The sequence below is a fragment of the Halichoerus grypus genome, chromosome 9 (genome assembly GCF_964656455.1).
Source record: "Halichoerus grypus chromosome 9, mHalGry1.hap1.1, whole genome shotgun sequence".
Lineage (NCBI taxonomy): Eukaryota > Metazoa > Chordata > Mammalia > Carnivora > Phocidae > Halichoerus > Halichoerus grypus.
This window is the reverse complement of record NC_135720.1, coordinates 28987314-29009824: the sequence shown is the minus strand read 5'-3', so window position 1 is coordinate 29009824 and position 22511 is coordinate 28987314. Positions and strand designations below refer to the sequence as shown.

The window sequence follows — 22511 nt, the reverse complement described above, 5'->3', positions numbered from 1 at the left end:
ATACTCGGTTCATTTCCTTTGTCGCTAAAAAGCATTTACTGCATATCCATCAAATGGGATGCACCTTGCCAAAATGTGCCATCTGGGACAGGTTTCCTTTTTGCTTTGGACTGCATGCAAATGAGAGAGTACCGGGGGTGGGAGCGGGGTTGGGGGGCGTGTCCCTGCGGCACATGTGCAGGACCGGCCTGCAGGCAGCACGGTGGACCTGCCACGCAGTGTACCAGAACAACTGTGAATCCTGAAGCTATTTCTCAAGAGGGCCAGGTGTTTTGTCCCGCGTCAGCGTCTCTTTCTCAGCGCTGTGTTTCAGGTGATGGCACACGGCACGCACACACCGTCTCAAAGTTCTGTGCCTCCCACATTGTTTCAGGATTCTTCAGCATGGTGTGATCTCAGCAGTTTTGAATTCTTTGAAGAAGCAGATTTTTCACCTAGCCTACATCATGCAGGCAAAGCCCTACAGCTTCAGCAAAGAGAGGGCAGTGTGACTAGACCTGCAGGAGAGCCTAGCACGAGGGTGCACAAACTCAAGTTGAATGAGGGTTCACTTGACCCACTCAAGCCCTTACCTCCTTCGAGGCACAGCACAATTCCACTGGTCATCCTACGAAAAAAGCGGGGCCAGGCAAGCCCCTTGGCCCCTGGAGACTCTAGCTCCTTCGTATTTGCTGACGTCAGCAGCTCAACTCCCAAGCGTTCCCCTGTCAAAAGCCTACCCTTCTCCCCTTCGCAGGTAGAGCACGATTTCTGCACAGCTATTACTAATTTTCAACAGCCACTCGAGCCTTAATAATCTAGAAACTAATCCTTTGGAACAAATGACTAATTACTGTTGCCCTCACTGATTTCGTTCCATCGTTGAATCTAGCTGTTGCTAAGTCATACTGCCTCCCAAAGTTTGAGCTGTCTATAGGCTGACTGATGATTTTGTCATAATTCTCTCTTTTCTTTTTGGTGATCTGAAACACTGTTAGTTGCATGGGATGTGCTTTTATTTCCTCCAACACTAGAGTTTTAACATTTCTATCCCTTCCTTTTCTCCCAACCCTTCCCTCTGCTTAAAAACTTTAGCAGATTTTTCCTGCCTGTTTGTTCACTTATTATTTTGTGATTCACTGACCCAGGGGAGGAGGGAACCAAACTATGTTTGGAGAGCATTTGGGTTGCAACCAGAAACTTAGAGGTTCTGATCCATCCTTAGGTGGAAAAGTTTTGAGAAAGCATAAGGAAATACTCAAGGAAAACAACTTATGTTTTAATTTTAATTTCTCAACATTGGCTTGTTTGAGTTACGCCATACTATTTTATCAACATGGTTTTTGCCATGAATATTCTCATTTCATAGAGTTTTTTTAAGGCATGGAAACTATAATTCTTGTCAAAGACTTGTATTCCTTAATTGCTAAACTAATTGAAGTTAATAGATAATTTGGCACTTTAAAACATTTTTCCAATTATGTGTCTGTTGAGTTTATTTTAAGGACAGCTTTAAGTATGAACAAATGAAGCACCCACCCAAAAAATTATCTTGTCATTTGCTTGTATCTTCCCAATTGTGTTCTGGAGAATATTAGTTCTGCAAGACTTTAGTAGTAGATGTTCCAGAAAAAAATCTAAGAATATAAGTTTGGGAAACACTAAGTCACAATTAAAATTGGTTTCTTTACTGCAGAACCTCTCCAGAGTTTTTAATACACTGATGCGCATTATGAATTTCCAGGAGATTATGATATGTATGTTTCCCAAACTTATTTTACCTTGAGACTTTCTGAGGAACACCTATTATTTCCCCAGAACAATGCATTCTGAGAAACACAGCTTATTATTCAAGAATTTTCCACATAATGCAAGCCTTCTATCATAATAGTCATAGATCATTAAAGAGAAAAAACAGCATGAAAGAAAAAAAATAATTATTTTCCAAAAAATCACTTTAAGGCTTATAATCTTAATAAAGAGTGCATGTCATTCTCTTTAATGGCAAACAGCATTTATTGAGAATATTTTCATAGGATGTTGCAAGTTCTTCAGCAGTGACCCTAGATTTTATTTCTTGGAAATTACACTCCAAATTGCACTCCAACTGAAATAAAACAATACCCTGTCCAACACTACGTGCTTGTTAACATCTTTATTATTTTACATAGTGGGTCAGTAAAACATACTTGCCTGTTATCGTGGTGTGATTTTTAAGTTGGGCTGAATAAGAATCACTGCTTAAGTAACTTTTTTTCTTTCTTCCCATATTTAGTTCTTAAACACTTCTGGTAACCATGAAAACTTAGACTTGGAAATGCCTTCTTTAACTTCCACACCTCTCAATGGTCACAAATTGACTGTTACAACACCATTTCATAGAGACCAGACTGTGAAAACTCAAAAGGAAAATACTATGTAAGTCCTTGGTTCAAGAATAAAACTATTTTTCCTTATTTACTTATATTTAATTAATGGAATATAGCCCCCAAATGTCTGACACATTTGATGTATCTAATCATGTATATTCTCACATTGACTGTATCTGTCCTAGGTATGTTAAAACTACCTAGGGGGGGCAAGTCAGTAGATAAACTAGATTACGTTTTGTAGTTCACTTCAAAATGTCCTATTTAGAAGGACTATGTAGGACCACATGCAGAGGTAGTCCTCATATAACTTTTCCATTCAGTTGATCTGTTTGCTCAGTAAGGCTTTTTCTTCTTCACTGAAGACAAGGTTTTCAACCTCCTTTCCTCTCTGATAATAAAATTCAGAATAACAATGGTATGGTTCTTTACTTAGTTCATATTTTTTAATCTTATGTTTCCTTTTTGAAATTTATCTATAGATAGGACTTCTTCTAAAATCCCCAGGAATAGCATATGATCAGAAGCCAAGGAGTGATTAACCAATGTTTATATTCAAAAAAGACTTACCCAATTCAAAGAAATGGCAGAGAACATCAATATGAATTATAAGAAACCTTTAAAAAATTATATCTTACAATTTCCAGTTACAATAAGTACATTTTAAAAGGTTAACCTATGTTTCCTCTTGTGGGCCTGTTTTAATGAATAGATCAAATTGATTTGTAAATGACAACAGATCTTTACAATGTTTATAGTCATTATAAAAACCTAGGAGCATTATATGTGTCTCCAGAACGATTAAAGAAAGATGAAAAATAGTTTAATGCTCTTAGGAGTATCATATTTTGAAGTATTTGGTAATATGGGATGTAAATATTACCTTTTTCTTAATAACACATATATGATTAATTCACATACCCAATTGCATATCAATAACAGAGCTTTTTCAGTACAAAAATATTGCATTTAATAGGTAGAGTGATGGAAAGGACAAATGTTCTTTCATACTGAACCAACACTTGTTTTCTTTTTAAAGTTTTAGAACTCCAGCTATCAAAAGGTCAATCCTAGAAAGCACTCCAAGAACTCCTACACCGTTCAAACATGCCCTGGCAACTCAAGAAATTAAATATGGTCCTCTGAAGATGCTAGTAAGTTTGGACCAAGTTCCTGAGGTTAGCTGGTTGATTAGCACAGACAGAAATTGTCCTCTGATGTGAACATACCCACTCTTCCTTTCAGCCTCAGACACCATCTCATCTAGTAGAAGACCTACAGGATGTGATCAAGCAGGAGTCCGATGAACCTGGAATTGTTGCCGAGTTTCAAGAAAATGGACCACCTTTGCTGAAAAAGATCAAACAAGAGGTAAACACGAGATCCTTTGGAAGGAGTGAGATATGAATCCTGCTGCCTCTGTTCCTTGTGGGCAGCTTTACATGTCTGGCATCAGGACTAGTAACAACACCACTTTTCATACAAGATTTTCCTACAAGATGTGGCTGAGAGGTCCTGCCAGACCCTAGTAGGTGTGGGACCTTCCATTTGGGAGGCCAGGCCACCTCTGCCTGCTTCATGTTTGAACATGAAATGTGTTAGGGAGGAGACAGGAAAGAGAAGGAAGCTTTTCACTGTACTTTTTGTTTTTGTTTGTTTGTTTATAAACAGGCTCCGTGCCCTACATGGAGGCCAATGGGGGCCTTGAAACTCACGACCCGACCCTGAGATCAAGACCTGAGCCGAGATCAAGGGACAGATGCTCAATCGACTGAGCCACCCAGGCGCCTCTTTACTGTACATTTTTATCACTGATACACAAATGGATAGATAATCCATAAGATTTTTAATTTGCAGATGTCATGGAGAGTTGAAATTTAAATTAAAATAATAGTATTTAACTTATAGTATAAAAGAAAAAGACTCTAACTTGCAAGGATCAAAGTTTTAGCTTGGGGGGCGCCTGGGTGGCTCAGATGGTTAAGCATCTGCCTTCGGCTCAGGTCATGATCTCCAGGTCCTGGGATTGAGCCCCAAGTCGGGCTCCCTGCTCAGCAGGGAGTCTGCTTCTCCCTCTCCCTCTGCCTCTTCCCCTGCTTGTGCTCTCGCTGTCTCTTTCTCTCTCAAGTGAATAAATAAAATCTTAAAAAAAAAAAAAATAAAAAGTTTTAGCTTGGGTGGCAAGAAGCATTTCCAACAGGTAGATACAGTGCCTCTGGAATTTTTTTCATATAAGGATAAATGTTTAAGAGGCTGACCAGAAATTTACTCATTGAGATATGATTGACAAAATTGTAAGATATTGAAAGTGTACCACATGATGATTTGATATACATATACATTGTGGAAGGATTCTCCCTCACTGAGTTAATGGACACATCCAACACCTCACATGTTGACCTTTTTAAAAATTTTTCTGTAAGAACATTTAAGTTCTGCTCTCTTAGCCAATTTCAATTATACAATAATTATAATATACAATATATACAATATATAATATATATACAATATACAATAAGTGTTACCAACTAAAGTCAACATATTATACATTAGATCCTCAGATATTACTCATCTTACAGAAATTTACTCTTAAGTGTCAACGTTCCATGGGAAGTTCTAGTTCTAGAAACAACGAAGCACTTCCTGTTTGCTTTTAGGTGGAATCTCCAACGGATAAAGCAGGAAACTTCTTCTGCTCCAGCCACTGGGAAGGAGAGAGTCTGAACACCCAGCTGTTCCCCCAGGCATCGCCCGTGACAGACGTGCCAGTAAGTGCATGCCCATGTTAGGAGCTGTTGGTGCCTCCCAGAATTCTCTGCGTGGCATGTGAGGCTCCTGTGGTTTTAGCACTATTTAATGCATCATATTTCTAAATATTCTCCGTTGCATGACTATTTCCTTATGATTATTAATGTTGAATATAGAAATTTTGTTTATGGATTGGAAATAGATTCTTTTCCATGCAGATTTTTTCATTATTTATTTTCTTACGATTTGAGAGTCCCTGCCACTTAAAAAATCTGCTGCATGAAAATACATATTTTCATGAAAGCAGAACATTAATTTTACATTTTCTTTTAATTTGTTTGTCTTCTAAAAGTAGTATTTCCTCCTTGTTACAGTGCCTCCTGTTTGGATTTATGCAGCATCTAGAATGATGCCCGTCCATGTCTATAGCAGATGCCCTTTATTGTTCTTATTACTGTATTACTTTGCTTGCCACCATTTTTTAAAATAAACTTTATTTTTTAGAGCAGTTTTGGGTTCACAGCAAAGCTGAGTAGAAGGTACAGAGATTTTCCACACCCTGCCCCCGCACCTCCCCATTGTCAACATTCCCCACTAGAGTGGTACCTTTGTAACAATTGATGAACCAACATCGCTGACACTTCATCACCCGAAGTCCATGGTCTATATTAGGGTTCACTGTTGGTGCTGTACATTCTATGGGTTTGGACAAATTTATGACATGTATCCACCATTAGAATATGATGCACAGTAGTTTCACTGTCCTAAAAATTCTGTGTGGTCCACTTATTCATCCCTCTACCACCAACCCCTAACCCCACCAATCCCTGGCAACCACTGATCTTTTTACTGTCTCTGTAGTTTTGCTTTTTCCAAGACTTCATATAGTTAAAATCATATACTGTGTAGCCTTTTCAGACTGGCTTCTTTCACTTAGGAATATGTACTTATGTTTCCTCCATGTCTTGTCATGGCTTGATCGCTCATTTCTTTTTAGCACTCAGTTACCGCTATTTTTAAAGTTTGTAATTTGTGAATGGTTGTCCTTTATGGAGACTCAGAGCTAATAACAATTGTGAATATTTATTCAGTATGTACTAAGGGGTAAGTACAATTCTAAGAGCTTTAGATGCAACACCTCATTGAATCCTCACAACAGCCTTGCAAAGTTGGTAACACTATCATTGCCATTATACCAACTGGGAAACAGGCACAGGGAGGCTTACTTACTGGCTTAAGATTATATAGCTAATAAGTGGTGGTTCTGGATTAGAACTCAGAAAGTCTAGTTCTAAATTTCCATGCTTTTAACCATTATACTATACTGCCATTAATTTGTAGCTCTAAAATATTTTGGTACCAATATACAAAATAAATAGTTCTCTAACTAGAGCTAAGTAAATCTTTCATTTTTATTTTTTAAAAAAGATTTATTTCTTTATTTTAGAGAGAGAGAGACAGAGCACGAGCAGGAGGAGGAGCAGAGGGAGAGGGAGAGAGAGAGAGAGAATCCCAAGCAGACTCCCCACAGAGTTCAGAGCCCAATGTGGGGCTTGATCTCATGACCCTGAGATCGTGACCCTGAGATCATGACCTGAGCCAAAATCAAGATTCAGATGCTTAATCAACTGAGCCACCCAGGTGCCCCAGTCTTTCATTTTTAAAGGCATGGATTTACCAATCCCTTTAGCAGATGTTTTTTTGAGTGCCCACCTCCTGCCTAGAACCATGTCAGACCCCAAAGCTTTCTGTTTTAGTGGTGTTTGCCACAGTGGGATTAGGGCTGGGGCATAGCTAAGCTCAGTGAGAAGAAAATTTCTGGCAGATTCCTGCATTTGTTCCTGCTCATGTGTATCCCTTCATAATAATCTCCTCTCTGCGGTGTCAGAATTATGTCAGCTCTCATATTCTGCAGACTCATTTAAATTTCAAATTGTTCTTTCCCTTTAGAATATCCTTACAAGTTCCGTTTTAATGACGCCAGTATCAGAAGATGAAGACAATGTTCTCAAAGCATTTACAGTACCTAAAAACAGGTCCCTGGCAAGTCCCTTGCAGGTAATTACTATTCCAACTTTGGTGTCTTAAAAGCCATTCACTGAAATACTGTCATCTGGAGGGTTTTTTGGGGTTGTTGTTTTTTTTTTACGACTTTAGTTATAGAGGAGTGATGCTTTTTAACAACTCTTGATGTCTAAAAATCTCCTAACGTTCCTTATTGCCACTCACATGAGACACAGCACAAGTTTTTATTAGAGCAGGTTTTCAAAGCCTGATGAAGTGAAACATTTCTTACTGTGACTGAGGGCAAGATCATGGTGTATACGTGTCAATATCTCCCTCTCCTGCTCTTACACATTTCATAAAAAGTTTATTGGTATAGTTCTTTTTTTGTTTCAAAATTCTTACTTTTTACGTTTAATTAATAAGCCATCAAAACTCAGGCACTGTTTGGATTTTAAATGAAGTTTGAAATTAGCTAGTTGGAAAATGATTACAATCTATTTGACTATCAGAATAAGAAAGTCAGCTGCCAGGGTTGCGTGGCTAAGCCATAGTTGACCATCTGCTGCTGGGTTTTAATATCAAAAGAGATTCCCCTTATAACTCTGAAGTAGTGTATGTTGATGAAATACAGTAAATTCCAAATTAATCCCAAGCCAAATATAAATAAGAATGCAGATTTACTCCCCTAAAGTATTTAAAGCAGTTCTCAACATTACGTAGCCCAGTACCTAGCCACCGGCAGAGCCCTCCCCTCCATCCCTCTGAGCTACACTGAGGGAAACTTCATAAACCCCAGAGCATATAGAGAACCTGGAGTCCGAAGTGGAAAGTGCTATTTGTACTATGAGTTAGAGGTTGGCGTGCTTTGAGAACTTTTTTTTTTTCTCTCTCTCTCTTAAGGGCTTCCCCATCATTGTGGTAGGCTTTTTCCCCACAAATTGTGAGAATCTTAAAACTTCCCCTTTTTAAGTATTTGTGATATTTAGTATTATTTTTTAAGTAACACAAATACAGCTAGAAGGGCTGTAGGCACATTTTGTTTCTTAATCAGATTGCTTTCCTATGGCCTCTATCTGATTCAACAGTTTTGGTGAGAGATTGACGGTTGACTGGAGTGTAGGACACGGAAGAGGGAAAGTCAGTGCTTGTGGCGGCGGGCGGGCGGGGCGGGGGGGTGGGCTGGTTCTGGAGTGTTCCTGAGTCAGTCAGGCCTGGGTAGTCAGGCCTGGGTATCACCAAGAATTGGGACAGGAAGAAGAGAACAAACTCCATCGAGGCAGAAGGGGGACACAGAAAGCAGGCTAGAAGGATGTCAAGGCAAAGGTCAGCTCTTTCAAAGTTTTACCTACACTGATCCTGGCTCCAGAAGGGCAATGCATTCTGTTTCTCTTTCCCTCTTTCTTCCTAAATACTTGGCCCTTGGTTTCCAGAGCCTAGAATTTGACCATTGCTGTTAGTACAGTAAGCTAGAGTAAATCTTACATATATTTTATAACCTAGTCTGGGATTCAACCTATATTTACAGTAGTATAGAAAAAGGGCATTCTGAATTTCAAAGAGTAAACATGTAAGTATATTTGAGGACAGTTTTCATGATGTAAGTAATTATCATTACATAAGTTGAAAACCCCTGGTTACTACTTTCCTAAAATTGAATCCTAAAAGCTTTTGGCCTAACTGAATAGTGTTTGGCCAAAACCATTAGAGCTGAACATGGTACTGATATAAAATATATGTTATATAAAATTGGCAAGTGGTATACAATGGAATATTATGCAGCCATCAAAAAAATGAAATTTTGCCATTTACAACGACGTGGATAGAACTAGAGGGTATTATGCTAAGCGAAATAAGTCAATCAGAAAAAGGCAAGTGTCATATGATCTCACTGATATGAGGAATTTGAGAAACAAGACAGAGGATCATAGGGGATGGGAGGGGAAAATGAAACAAGATGAAACCAGAGAGGGAGACAAACCATAAGAGACTCTTAATCTCAGGAAGCAAACTGAGGGTTGCTGGAGTAGTGGGGGATGGGAGGGATGGGGTGGCTGGGTGATGGACATTGGGGAGGGTATGTGCTATGGTGAGTGCTATGAATTGTGTAAGACTGATGACTCACAGACCTGTAACCCTGAAACAAATAATACATTATATGTTAATAAAAAAAATTTTTTTAAAAATTGGCAGGTTGTCAGTACTATAAAAAAGTAAGTTGTCAGATTTTTTTATCTTACATGCTGTTGTATTTTTTTAAAAAAATGATCAGTATGGAACTTAATTGTTGATGTATTTATATATTATTTAATGAAAATATTAGTTATCTTTGAGACTCAAAATTAAGTAGTGACCTGTTCTATTAATCTATATTTTCTACCATATAAAGGAGTCATATTTGGCACTCTACAGATTCTAATATCTGTATATTGGGATTAAGCCATTCACATACATCATGTGGTGAAGGCAGTATTTGTCAATTCCACTAAATGAAGTAATTGAGATCCAGAAGTTAATTTTAAAGTCAATGCTTCTATCTGTACTATATGATTTACTGATTTATACTGCTTAAATATATCTTAATAACCTGCTATAATAGATAACTAATTCATTTTAAGAAATACTCATTAAATGAATGAATAGTACACACCAAGTATTTCCATTGTTTTGTGTCATGGAGCTCTAGCTTCTGATACCATAAAAATATGCGATTTCTAAAATGTTTTAAACTTCTGTTGATAAATATTGGAAAATTCATCAAATGAATCTCAGTATTTAAATGTATATTGTTTATATTTCATACAGTCCTGATTCAACAATATTTACATAAGTTTTTATGCAATTTGGTAATTTTGTTTGGTTAGGACATAATACTTTATCATATATTTCCATTGATAATTCAATTTGACCTAATTAGACAGATTGCTCATGAATAGTATTATTGAACAAATGTATTTCTTACATGATCTGGCTTTTCAGCTTGAGAGTACTTTATATAACCTGTAGCTTTTGTACTTTGTGCTTATAATAAATCAAATATTGAATGGGATTTTAGCCAAATAGTCTAGATATTTTTATCATAGTGCTTTTAATTAAAACAACTAAATGTGATTCCTAAAATATTTTAAAATTTTGATACTTCTAAAATGTAAGATATCTGCCACATGTATAGGGCAATTGAGTGTCTATCCACCCAGTAGTCTAGATAACTTAGGTACAAGAACAGTCTATTGAAGACCACAGTAATTCTGTGTTCTGTCATTTCAGTTTTAATCATCCCTGGATTAATTATGGCAATAACACATTAGGCAGAGCAATTACTGTTTTTGAGGCCAAAATACTGGACCCTTATGGTTCTAGCTTCTAATGTACATAGTAATGCACGTGCTTATACATAAATATGTATAAATTACATTTGATATTCTAAAACTAGAAATGCAAGAAGCTATGAGTTTAACATTTTATTATGACAAATTTCATACATACATGGAATTATAGAAAATATTCTGATTTAGATTTAACAATTATTAACATTTTGCCATATTTACTTCATCTATTTTTTATGAAGCATGTTAAAATTCCAGACAATATGATGTTTATTCATTTATGTACTTCCAGATGTATCTCTAAAACTAAAGATGTTTTTCTATATGACCTAATACTGTCATCACACATTGTTATTTACAATAATTCCTTAATATTCTAATTCTCAGGCTGTATTTAAGTTTCCCCATTAATCCAAAAAAGAATCTTTTTTATTTTTCTGATCAGAAATGAAACAGTTTCACACAGTGCATTTTGTTGTTAAGTCTTTTAAATCTCTTTTAATCTCTAGACCAATGTTGTCCAATAGAACTCCTGTAGTGATGGAAAGGCTACTGTCCCATGTGATAACCACTAGTCATATGTGGCCAGAGCTCTTGAAATGTGGCTAGTGCCACTGAGGAACAGAATTTTCAGTTTCATTGAATTTACATTGGTTTCACTTAATAGTCATATTTCCTTCCTCTCTTCCTGGAATTAACCATTTCCCCAAAGAGCTCTGATCCTTTCAGTGGGAAACGGTATGTAGAGACCAAAATCAGGGTGCTAAGTATGTCCGTGTGTTCTGTGGGTTGTCATTGGGAACCAATGAATTTTAACAACTCAGAACTCTGAGTTACAGCCTGTAAACTGTAATGCTTACATAGAGGCTATATTATCCATTAGGCACAAATAATGTTCTATTTGTTTTTAAAATTATTTATGCTCAGTCTTCTTCCAAAAAGAATTTGTGGCAGCCGCACAATCTTATAATTGTTGGATTTCTTTTTCCTTTTTAAAGGTGCTTTAATTTTACATTGTACCAGTAAACAGGGACTCATAATAAAAATGTTCTGAGACATTTTTGATATTTGTGTCTTTCATGCAGCTCAGAATATGTGAGATTTTCACGTTGGACAATTGTACCATTTTTTCCCACATTGTGTGGGGGTAATGGATGGAGTCTAGAAAATGATAAAATTATCTAATTTGGGGAAATAAAATTCAGCTTAGAAAGCTTGCAGTTTGGGACAGGAAAGAGATTCATGGTGGAACACTATTCAAAAGTTACCCTGAAATAGCCTGAGGCAGACACACACACGCACACGCACACGCACATGCAAAACTCCCTCCTCAGCATGGAGAAAAGAGCTGCCTGTTTTCTTCAATATGCTTTCAATTTGCTTTACATTTTGAAATAAATATATTATGCTAATAAATATTTCTTGAGGTAGACATTTTCATTGGTAGATCTGAAACTGTACTTGTTATAAGCCTTCTGAACTTCTGTATTTTTCTCTTAAATTATAATTTCCTTTTATTCCTATTTAAAACCCAAGTGTAAAAGATGTGTTCATATGCTTTTTTACTCACTCACTTTCCTCTTTTTTGTAACCACAGAATGACAGCCTTAAATTTTAATTTCCTGACTTGGCTTGTCATGGCCTTACTTTTGTAAAACAGTGAATTCAATTTAAGTGAATTTCTCAGGCCATTATTATTTAAACACATTTGCACAGCATTGAGGAATCTTAAAATATTTTTGCAAGCAGATGAGACTCGCTTTTTCAGTTCCATATGTTTTTGATTGCTCCTATCTTTACATGAATTGTTAATGAATTTTTTAAAAAGTAGGGCAAACCTTTTTTGTATGATAGGCATTGCTAAAGAGCAAAATAAACTAGCACGCAGATAACAGGAACCTGGTTCTAGTCTAGACTCCACCATTTTCTGATTGCATGATCCTAACTCATTAACCTCTTCAGACCAAAATGCCCCCATCTATAAATTGAGGACTATAGTATGTCCTCCACTCATCAGATAAGGTTGGTAGGAAGATGAAATGGAGATAACATTGCTTTCAAAATGGCAGCCCAGTTGCCCATGGACATTGGTGGTCTCTGTTATTAGGCAAAGGCTATACACAGTCTCTGTCAGAAAGACAGGCAAGGAGGGCTCCCGTACGGCCAGGGCTTCTTGCCCTGTGGCGTACTATTTCCTCTAGCAAGCTCTTTCTCATTCCCTGTTCCACTCTTGCAGAACTGTGTCAGTGGGTCACCCAAAGAGACAGCTGACTCAACTCATTCCTGAAATAAAGGTAGTCTTTAGACACACACACCAAAGAGTGTGGTGTGATGGACATGAAATAACTGATTGACTGGTTTTCTCTATTTTTCTGCTGCTTGTGTTGGCGTGTCAACAGACATGGAAGACAGTCTGTCTACGTGTGACATAGGTCTTTCCAGGCATTTCTTAATGTAGTATGCTGTTGTTGACCTGCTCCCTTGGATACCTCTGTACTCATCTGGTTCTCCCTTGGGTCACTTTTTTCCACTTGCCCCAGCAAGAATTCACATAGCCATTGGCAGTTACATTTCAGCAACCCGCTTTCAATATATGTTCTAAATCAAGCAAGTTGGCCATATACAGCTTTTGGGTTGAACTAGGAAAGGCCGAATGAGGGGTGGGGGAAGGATATCAAGCTCAGATTCAGAGTGCCCTGCCCCAGACATAACAAGATACAGATTTTTGTTTGGTTCGCCTTGGTAAACACTATGATGCTCGGGCCAGCAAAGATAGAATTGCTTTGGAGCAATTTGGCACTTGTCTTAATCTTAATAGTCTGAACTAATATGTGACACCCTAGTCTATGTGATATAAACTGTTTGTAAAGTCTAAAAACATGTAAGAGAGAGAGAGACCCCTGGAGACATCTAGGACAAACTCCAAACTGGGGAAAAGTCTAGCCACATAAGCAACAGTTAACTTAGGCTTGGGTGGGGTGGAGGCTGGTGGATGGGGTGACTTCCAATCACTGTCTGGACCTTTAATTCCCTAACTTTTAAGGCTATTTTCTATGAGAAGTTAAAAACCCTGAAGTTGGGGTCATTTCACTGTTTTGTGCAGACATAGGGAGGCATTCACGCATGAGAGAAGTTGGCTATTAACCTTACCTTAGTGACATTTCATCTCCAGTCCATCCCTGACTTTCAATTCAACAGCTTCCAAGGATTTTACGTTATCTCTTATAATTGATACATCTTTAAAAGATGCCCTTTGGGAAAGGAATTCTGACTTTTAGAATTTTAGTCCACAATAAGTATTTTCTTCAGATGGGTTAAATAGAATAATCAGATAATTCTTATTCTTACTCATTAGGACACCTGTTTATTATTTAAAAAAAAAACAGAACGAAAGAAAAATACAGTACCATCTCATGAGTTGCTTTGGTTTTACAAAATCATTTTTTTATGACTGATGCAAATTTTTTTTATTAGGGCTACGAATTGGAAACCTTGCCAAGGTTTTTGACATCAGCTATTGTGTGAAGCTGCAGTATGAATATAATAATGATAGCAGTTGTTCAGCATGATGAAAAAACTATATTCTAAAGGAAAACGTGAAGATAACCTAATTCTGACAGAAAACCACCTGTGGAAGTGGTGGTCTTGTCTCATTTTATTTCTTCTGTTTTCCACAAAGGATCAAGTATTTATTTAAAGTGCCTTAGCAGGATATCCCAGTTAAAGCTTTGACAGTCTGTTTACAGTTCACTTCTGCCCCGGGGGCAATTAAAGGCACATCACAGGATAAACAAGGTGACTCTCAGGCTAGAGGAGGAGGATGTGCCGTAGGATTATTAATGTTGAAATGACTTAGCGTTCGAGTGACAGATCTGCATTAGCACAAGAATTCATGTGCAGAAATCCATAATTCTTATCAATTCTTTAGTGTAAATGAAACTAAAATTTAAGAAGGAATAAGGAGGCACAAAGATATATATGACAGTATTAAAAAATATTCTTCTAGCACGAAGACATTTAATCCCCCTTTGTCAAAACTCTTCTGTCTGCCTGAAAAGTTGGCCAAGGGCCCCAGGGCTTCAAGGTAAGGAGAGAGAAGGAACTAGCAAAAGAGGAGGCGACCGTCATTTCAGCTGTTGGACCTGAGCACTTCTTCTCTTACCTGAGTACTTGACCCTCTGCTCTTCCTTAACTCTCACCCTGTCGGTCTGTGTCTGCCCTGACCAGTTTTTCATTCATTGTTGCGAGAAGTACTCACACCTGCAGAAAAGGAGCTGCCCGCTCATGCTGCCCACTGGCCTTTCTGTTCTACACACAGTGCCTACTGGGTCCTGGCGTTTGTCTGCACTGGGAGATTCAGGTGTTCCAACCCAGGCTCTGAGCTACAGGGCTTATATGCCCTTGAGATGCTCCATTTTCTGGAATTCAATTTGTTTCTTGGAAAATTCTGTTTTGACTTAGGAAAAGCTGACTGTTTGAAAAGTTTCCTTAAAATACTAATTAAAAATATATGGTTTACCTTTTTTTATATTGATCTTGTTTTAAATATCCAGTCCTAGAGAAAGAGCCAAACATGAATAAAGTGGTGAGCCATGTGGGAGATCCAATAAGAACACAGTCAAATTTCAAGTTAAGAATAGACGAAATTGAGGGCCGCCTGGGTGGCTCAGTCTGTTAAGCGTCTGCCTTTGGCTCAGGTCATGATCCCAGGGTCCTGGGATCGAGCCCTGCATCGGGCTCCTTGCTCAGCGGGGAGCCTGCTTCTCCCTCTGCCTCTGCTGTTCCCCCCTGCTTGTGCTCTCTCGCTCTCTCTCTGTGAAATAAATAAATAAAATCTTAAAAAAAAAAAGAATATACGAAATTGATAATACTCAGTATTCAGTTCTCCTGAACAGATTCTGGGAATCCTGAATTAACTTAGGTACTGTATGGCCAAGAGTCAGAACCTGACTTTTACCAGGAGACATGGTAAAAGCAAGCAGGAGATTGTTTCCACATAGTATTTTAAGATACGTAATTTACACATTTAGAAAATTAAGTCTATATTTATTGAAGCACAGCTAAGTAGAAAAATTCCTTTTTTCAAATTTTTTAAATTTGAATTCAATTAATTAACATATAATATATTACTGGTTTCAGAGGTAGAGGTCAGTGATTCATCAGTCTTATATAATACCCATCATGTGCCCTCCTTAATGTCCATCACCCAGTTACCCCATCCCCCACTCCCCTCCCCTCCAGCAACCCTCAGTTTGTTTCCTGAGATTAAGAGTCTCTTGTGGTTTGTCTCGCTCTCTGCTTTCATCTTTTATTTTTTCCTCTCTTCCCCAATGTCTGTTTTGTCTCTTAAATTCCACCTCTGAGTGAGATCATATGATAATTGCCTTTCTCCGATTGACTTATTTCGCTTAGCATAATACCCTCTAGTTCCATCCACATCATTGCAAATGGCAAGATTTCATTTTTTTTTTGATGGCTGAGTAGTATTAAGTAGCAAAATTCTTAACTGGAGAAAATAGAAACATTCATCCCTGCTTCTCGCTTTTCTCTCCAACCTCACCTTCATTCCCCTTTCCCCTCCATCTGTATGTATTCTCTCAAAATAGGTATTTTGGGGTTTAGTGTGTATCTTTCTGTGATTTGGGATTTACATAGAAGATATTGGCACATGAAGGTATTTCCTTCTACTGCCTCTTTAGTCGCTTGTTTTTTAAGATCTGCGCACTTGGTTCTGAGCGCTGCACAGTCCTTCGTGCAGACGTTGGCCATATTTCTCTCTTCACCCTCGAGTAATGACCGGTCACGCCGCTGCAGTGACAACAGATATGCCAACCCAGTCACTGAAACGGTAACACCAACGTTTACCTTTTTTAATCGGGCTTCGTGTGTCAATTTGGTGTTTCAGTGCAGCACTGAACAATTTAGCAACAACATGTAAGCAACTAACTTAATTGAAATACGGAATTTATATGGACAGATAGACACCAGAGAAACATGTATATTTAATCTGCTTGCTTGAACCTGGAGAACCATCATTTATTCAGAACTATTTCAAAGAACTAAAAATCAACAAAATCAACCTGGTGATTTTGTTTAGGAAAAGATTAAATGTGACCCAGTGGCAGACGTCGGCCCCAAACAAATGTCTGTCATCTTTGTGATACACAGCTCCAGGAAAATATTATGATAATCCATCTTGCTATGTAGTATTTCAGGTTACGTGGTGAGCCTCTGAGCCTTCAGAGCAAACAAGTGTAAACTTAGACGATGTCCTTTGCATTAGTGGTGAGACAGCTTGGCAGATGGGGCAGAAGCCAGGAAATCCACTTTGTGTCCTGTGCAAGCTCCCAAGTTAGAAACATGGCACCATAGGCCTTCTGTCACTGATACTTTGTTCCAGCCACTAGGCTAGGAAACCCCATCACCATACAAACGCCATGTTCATTCAGAATGATTCCTCTTTGCTACAGAGCCTGATGATTTTGATTTCCCCCCCCGCCCCCCATCTAAACGCTTCTTCCTGCAATCCAAGACCTCGCTGGGCTGAGCCCACAATTTTCCACTGTTAAGGACACTAATGAAGTAGCATCCTACACTCTCGAGGGCCTGGACTCAGCCCAGCTTCACCACTTCTTAGCTGGACAACAGTGAGGATGTTGCCTGCACTCTCTCTTCCTTTACCGTTGGCGGGTCTGCAAAACAGGGGCACTGATCCGTCCCTGTGCCTCTGGTATTTTGTGTGGGGATTACGTGAGATGAAAGATGGAAAACACTCGGAAGCATGGCTGGCACATGGTGACACTTGCTGAATGTTGTCACCGAATCCACCAGATCTTCCTCTCTTGCAGTCCCTCCCAGAAGCAAGGTACAAACTGCAGCTTCCTGGTTCTTTTGTGCTATTTCTCTACCCAGGGTACATTCCTTCTTTCTCACCTGCCCATCTAAGTCCGCCTTTTCTTGCTCTTTCCCTGGCAATGTCTCTGTGCGCCATCCCCCCTTCACTGGGCACGGCCCCACGAACCTCCCATGCTGCCTGTTGTCCCCCCCACCTGGTTCCCACGTGTTCACTTTGTCCCCTACAGGACACTGGAGGCTCTAGAAAGCAGAGGCCTTTCTTGGCTTCTTCTTTTGTCCCATGGGAAAAACCCCTCTTGGGTGTCCATAGCAGGAAGAGTTGTGCTTTGACTAAACCACTGGTTTAGTTTTGAGCTCACAGACCCCAAATCTGCTTGTGTTTCTGTGTCCGCCTTTGCGTTGACTGCTAGAGAGCTCAGAGACAGGCTTGAGGCTGACACTTAGTTGGCTCACTGTACTTCGTGACGAACGTTTTACATAAAAATATCACACCATCATCGTGTTATTTTTTCCATATTTCCCCATGACCCTGCCTCATCCACTGTTTAATCCCTGTTATCTTATATTTATTTTGTGAGCATCATAAATCCTTTCAGGAATGAAGTAGAGCAAAACAGTCCATATTTCAGTTGGAAGCAGTATGGAGGGAAGGTAGGGCCTCGGACTGTTCAGGAGACAAACCTGGGGTCAAAGCCACTCCACTCCTCACCCTCGGAGCGGCTTTGGGCAGGTTATGTCCACTCTCCGAGTCTCCATTTCCTGCCCGTTTGAAGAGAGAAGGAACCTCCCCCTCGGGGTGCTTGTGCTATGTCAGTGAGATCATGACCGTGATGTGTCAAATGCTGGACCGGGATGTCGATGCGGCCTAGTAGATACTAGTTCATCTGCATCTTCCAGGGTGTCTTATCCTGGTGAACAGAGATTTCTAAATTAATTGATGCTTCATTGATAATACAAAATATATACTATGTTTAGGAGGTGTGAGTCGATTCCAGCACCTGTGGGAGCTTCTTCCCTCAGAGAACTGAAGCCCTCACCAGTTTGTATAATGAGGAAATGCCCAGAGGCATCTGGGAGGATTATGCCCATTCCCCATCTCCAACTTGGCAAAAATCACCCTAATGGACAAAAGGCGCTCAAGGGCGAAGATGCAGCTGTAGCTTATGATCTTGGCTGAAGTGGGGTTTCCTCTCTCTTAGCGGTAAATGATTTCTGATCACTACTATCACTTCAAGACTCTGGAGTCCCCGGGGTGAGATTTTATCTGACAAAGGCTCCCTGGTGTCTACTTTTGCCGGCGGGAGGTCAGAATTCCCTGTGCTGGCCTTGCTGGGACTGGGAATCCTTCGGGGGATGAGGCATGGGTCCCCTGTCTAACCTTGCTGTTGGCCTCTTTTTCCCCATTAGCCTTGTGGCGGCGCCTGGGAAGCTGCATCCTGTGGAAAGACAGAAGATCAGATGACGGCTTCTGGTCAGGCTCGAAAATATGTGAATGCCTTCTCAACCCGGACTCTGGTCATGTGAGACATTTCTAGACAAGCATTATGGTTTTCAGAACACTTCAAGTTGACTTGGGATATATCATTCCTCTACATGAGACTTTTCATGAATGGGAGAAGAGCCTATTTTTGTTGTGGTACAACAGTTGAGAGCAGCACCAAGTGCATTTAGGTGGATGAAATCTTATGGGATTTCACCCAACTAAAAGGATTTTAAAAAAATAAATAAATAAATAACAGTCTTACCTAAATTATTAGGTAATGAATTGTAGTCAGTTGTTAATAATCTTAATGCAGATTTTTTTAAACATAAAATGATTTATCTGTATTTTAGAGGACCAACGGACCAGTATTTTTTCCTGTGATGAGGTTTTTTGAAATTTTACACACACAAAAAAAGGTACTCCAATATATCACTTTTCTCAATCACTAAACACGATGCATTACTGTAAATGTTGGCTTAATACCATGGGATCATTAATCAAGATCGTAAATGCTCATTTATGGTTAATAACATTGGAGGTACATTTATTGTACTAAACCATTTTATGAGTTTTTTTGTTAGCTTGCTTTAAAAATTATTACTGTATGAAATAGTTTTATAAAAAAATTATATTTTTATCAGTAATTTAATTTTGTAAATGCCAAATGAAAAAATGTGTTTTGCTGCTATGGTTTTAGCCTGTAGACATGCTGCTAGTATCAGAGGAGCAGTAGAGCTTTGGATGGAAAGAAAAGAAACTTGGTGTTAGGTAATTGACTATGCACTAGTATTTCAAACTTTTTTATTTTTTATATATATATATGTACTTTTTTTCCCCCCCTTTTGTAATACATTGGAAAACTTGTTTGGGAGATTTTGCATTTGTTGTTATTGTTTTTTATTTTTTTATTTTTTTATTTTCTTGTTATTGTTGGTTTATAAGAACATGCATTGCACTTCTTTTTTGGGAGATCTATGTTGTTGATGTCCTGTGTTTTGTTTTGAGTTCACTCTCACTATTCTTTAATTCAGGGGTTATGTGTTTGATCAGCGTCCCCCATGGTTTCTGAGTGTATGGGCTCAGAACTGCTGTACAGAGCCTGTGTTTGCCGCTGGAGTCAGGAGATTAGGGGTGCCTTAAGAATATTTGGTGCACGATGTCTGGCACTGAACTTGGAGATGACAGTGTATTTACTGCCTTGTAGAGAAATAAAGCTGTGTCCTTATTTTACTTACTTTTGTTGTCTCTCTTGTGATTGTGGATGATAGTCATGCTTTTAAGAAAATGGAGTGAATTCAAAACATTTTCTTGTGTTAATAATTTGTGCACCATCTGAACTTCATGTGAAGGAGCCACGAATCCTTACTTTAGAGAAAGAAGAACAAGAGAACCAAATTCAGTAGTTGACAACATAATCATGAGCAGAGGGACAACTGGGAGGAATCCTGCAGAATGTGTTAGGGTTCCAGCAGCATTTGAACTGGGATAACAGGTACTGATACCACGGATGAGGGCGGGGGGAGGAGGACCACAGGGTTGGTGCATGGAGAGGGAAAGTCATGGAAAGCAGGAGCCCTAGAGAGGAGCCATGACCTTTGGGGACCTCACAGGGAGAAAGCCAAGGGTAATGCCTGACTTCTTTACTTCCATCCCTCCCATCTCTGTCAAGGGTCCTCATTCACAGAACCAACTAGAAGCTAGAGGGCAAGGGAGCCCCTGGATGTAAGGCCAGTCAGCCTGTGAGGGCAGAGCCAGAGGACATTTATCTGTTGGGGCAAGAGTAGGGCATCCCAGCTGAGTCACCCATGAAGTTTACCTCCCGGTATTAGAGATGGGTCTCCACTGCTCTCCATCTCTCAGCTTGCCATTCTTTTCCCCATGCTACAATGGACCTCTCACACAGCTTCCTGATGATTTGCTCTAGTCACCCTTGTCCAGCTCGGACTTGGCATTCTCACTTGGCATGATGCATGTGGTGCTCCTAGAGCCAAGGATTTATGACCCCAATCACGAGTCTTTAAGACTGTCTAGGAAAAAAAAAGGAAGAAAGAATAAAAAGACTGTTTAGTATTCTTCAACTATCTTTCTGAGAGGTAATAACACATCATCTCAAAGACAGTGTTTTTATATTCATGAACTCTCAGAGTATATTCTAGGTGCTGACTCTGCCCCTTACTTGCATCCAAATCTTCGACAGGTCACTGGCCTTCCTGAGACCTTTTTCTTCATCTGTGGCATGAGTTCGTTCCTACAATGAAATCGTGTGAAGTAATCCACTATCCAAATGATTGCAATTACATGTGCTTTCCATAATTAAGTAATGCATGCCCTGTTGTGTGTCAGATGTTCATCTGACGATGTGCATTGCTGATTATAGAGTTAAACGTAGAGGTCGGGTTATAACTCTTGAAATAAATTAATGGCAAGAGTGAATTCAACATTTTACAGAACCGAAATAAATATTTACTTTTCCAACAAGTACGTGACCTAATAACTAGAAACTAAAAACCTGAACTAAATGAAAAACAGTGTAGATTTAGGTTTTATGTATAAATACTCACACTCCTATAACACCCATTTCCTAAGCATCTCTAAGACATTTATTTGTCCTGTCCTTGTTTTTAGCCATCCTCCTCTCTCTAGCAGAGCTTTAGGCAGGAAAATGGAAATGGCGTTTCTTACTACTTCAAGGAAAGTTTGTCCTTTTGAGTTCCTGTGTGTAAAGCTTTAGTCCACATGTGCACATCTGGAGAACAGGAGAGATGCCGAGAAATTCTGATTTGTCTCCCGGCTGATCATGGGATTAATAATTCAAGATGAGAAAGAAGTGTGAGGAGAAATTTCTTTGTTTCTTTGGAAATTATAAAATATTAGACCTGGAAGGGACTTTAGACATCATAAGGGGCTGCCCCCGTTTTGTCACTCTTAAAGCCCAACCAACTGGTCTGAACTGAATTCAGACTCGGCCCTTTACCAGCTCTGTGACTTTGTATAAGTTTTACTGAATCTCTCCAAGCTTCACATTACTAAGAGTGTATTTTACTTATATTGGACATAAAGGTCCATCTCAAGGTTGTTGGATATTTTGAAGATGACATGACAGAGTAAATGCATGCTTGCATCTTTGTAAGATGTTGCAGTGCCCACTGATTGGGTAAGTGGCCATAATGACTGATGATCAATCAGAGAAAAAAACATGTCTATTACCTAGCAATGGAGAAGTGAATAGCACTGAGACCCATGTCCCTGATTGTGTTAAATCTATTCTTTGTATGCAAACTGACTTTAAATCTAAATTATATCTTCTCAAAATGTTCCTAACCATTCTAAGATGTCGTTATTTAATATATATTTCCCCTTCTTGTACAAATGTTTGTAGGAAAAATGGGGCATATTTTCCCTCAAACTTGTTGGTTTCTAATCTGAAAAAAAAAACCAGTAAATAAAATACGATGTGCAGGTCTCTTGCACCGCACTTAAAATACTTACAAGCTTGTTGCTTGTTTTTCTTCTCTAACCTTCACTACTATAAATTTTTTTCCCTATTCACCATCTTTAGAGAGCAGAATGAAAAGTAAGTCAGCTAAAATGCAAAGTTCTTTTTTGGGGTGCCTGGTTGGCTCAGTCGGTAGACCATGAGATTCTTGATCTTGGGGTTGAGTTCAAGCCCTATGTTGGGTGTAGGGATTACTTAAAAATAAAATCTTTTAAAAAATAAATAAAAAGTAAAATGCAAACCTCCTTAAA

The 22511-nt window shown here is 38.9% G+C and overlaps 1 protein-coding gene across 2 annotated transcripts in view; it reads left to right on the top strand.

Moving 5' to 3' along the window:
• MYB (MYB proto-oncogene, transcription factor) overlaps nucleotides 1–19999 on the top strand; it is a 34888-nt gene extending 14889 nt beyond the window's left edge. Inside the window, exons 10-16 of one of the 2 annotated variants that reach the window (XM_036097448.2) lie at nucleotides 374–736; nucleotides 2255–2397; nucleotides 3388–3502; nucleotides 3594–3719; nucleotides 5006–5116; nucleotides 7047–7154; nucleotides 18689–19999. In XM_036097448.2, coding sequence (XP_035953341.1) covers nucleotides 374–736; nucleotides 2255–2397; nucleotides 3388–3502; nucleotides 3594–3719; nucleotides 5006–5116; nucleotides 7047–7154; nucleotides 18689–18805 — 1083 coding nt within the window. In that variant the 3' untranslated portion in view covers nucleotides 18806–19999. The remainder of the gene's footprint in view (nucleotides 1–373; nucleotides 737–2254; nucleotides 2398–3387; nucleotides 3503–3593; nucleotides 3720–5005; nucleotides 5117–7046; nucleotides 7155–18688) is intronic. The other variant, XM_036097447.2, reaches the window with a different exon arrangement.
• The last annotated feature ends 2512 nt before the right edge of the window (nucleotides 20000–22511 follow it).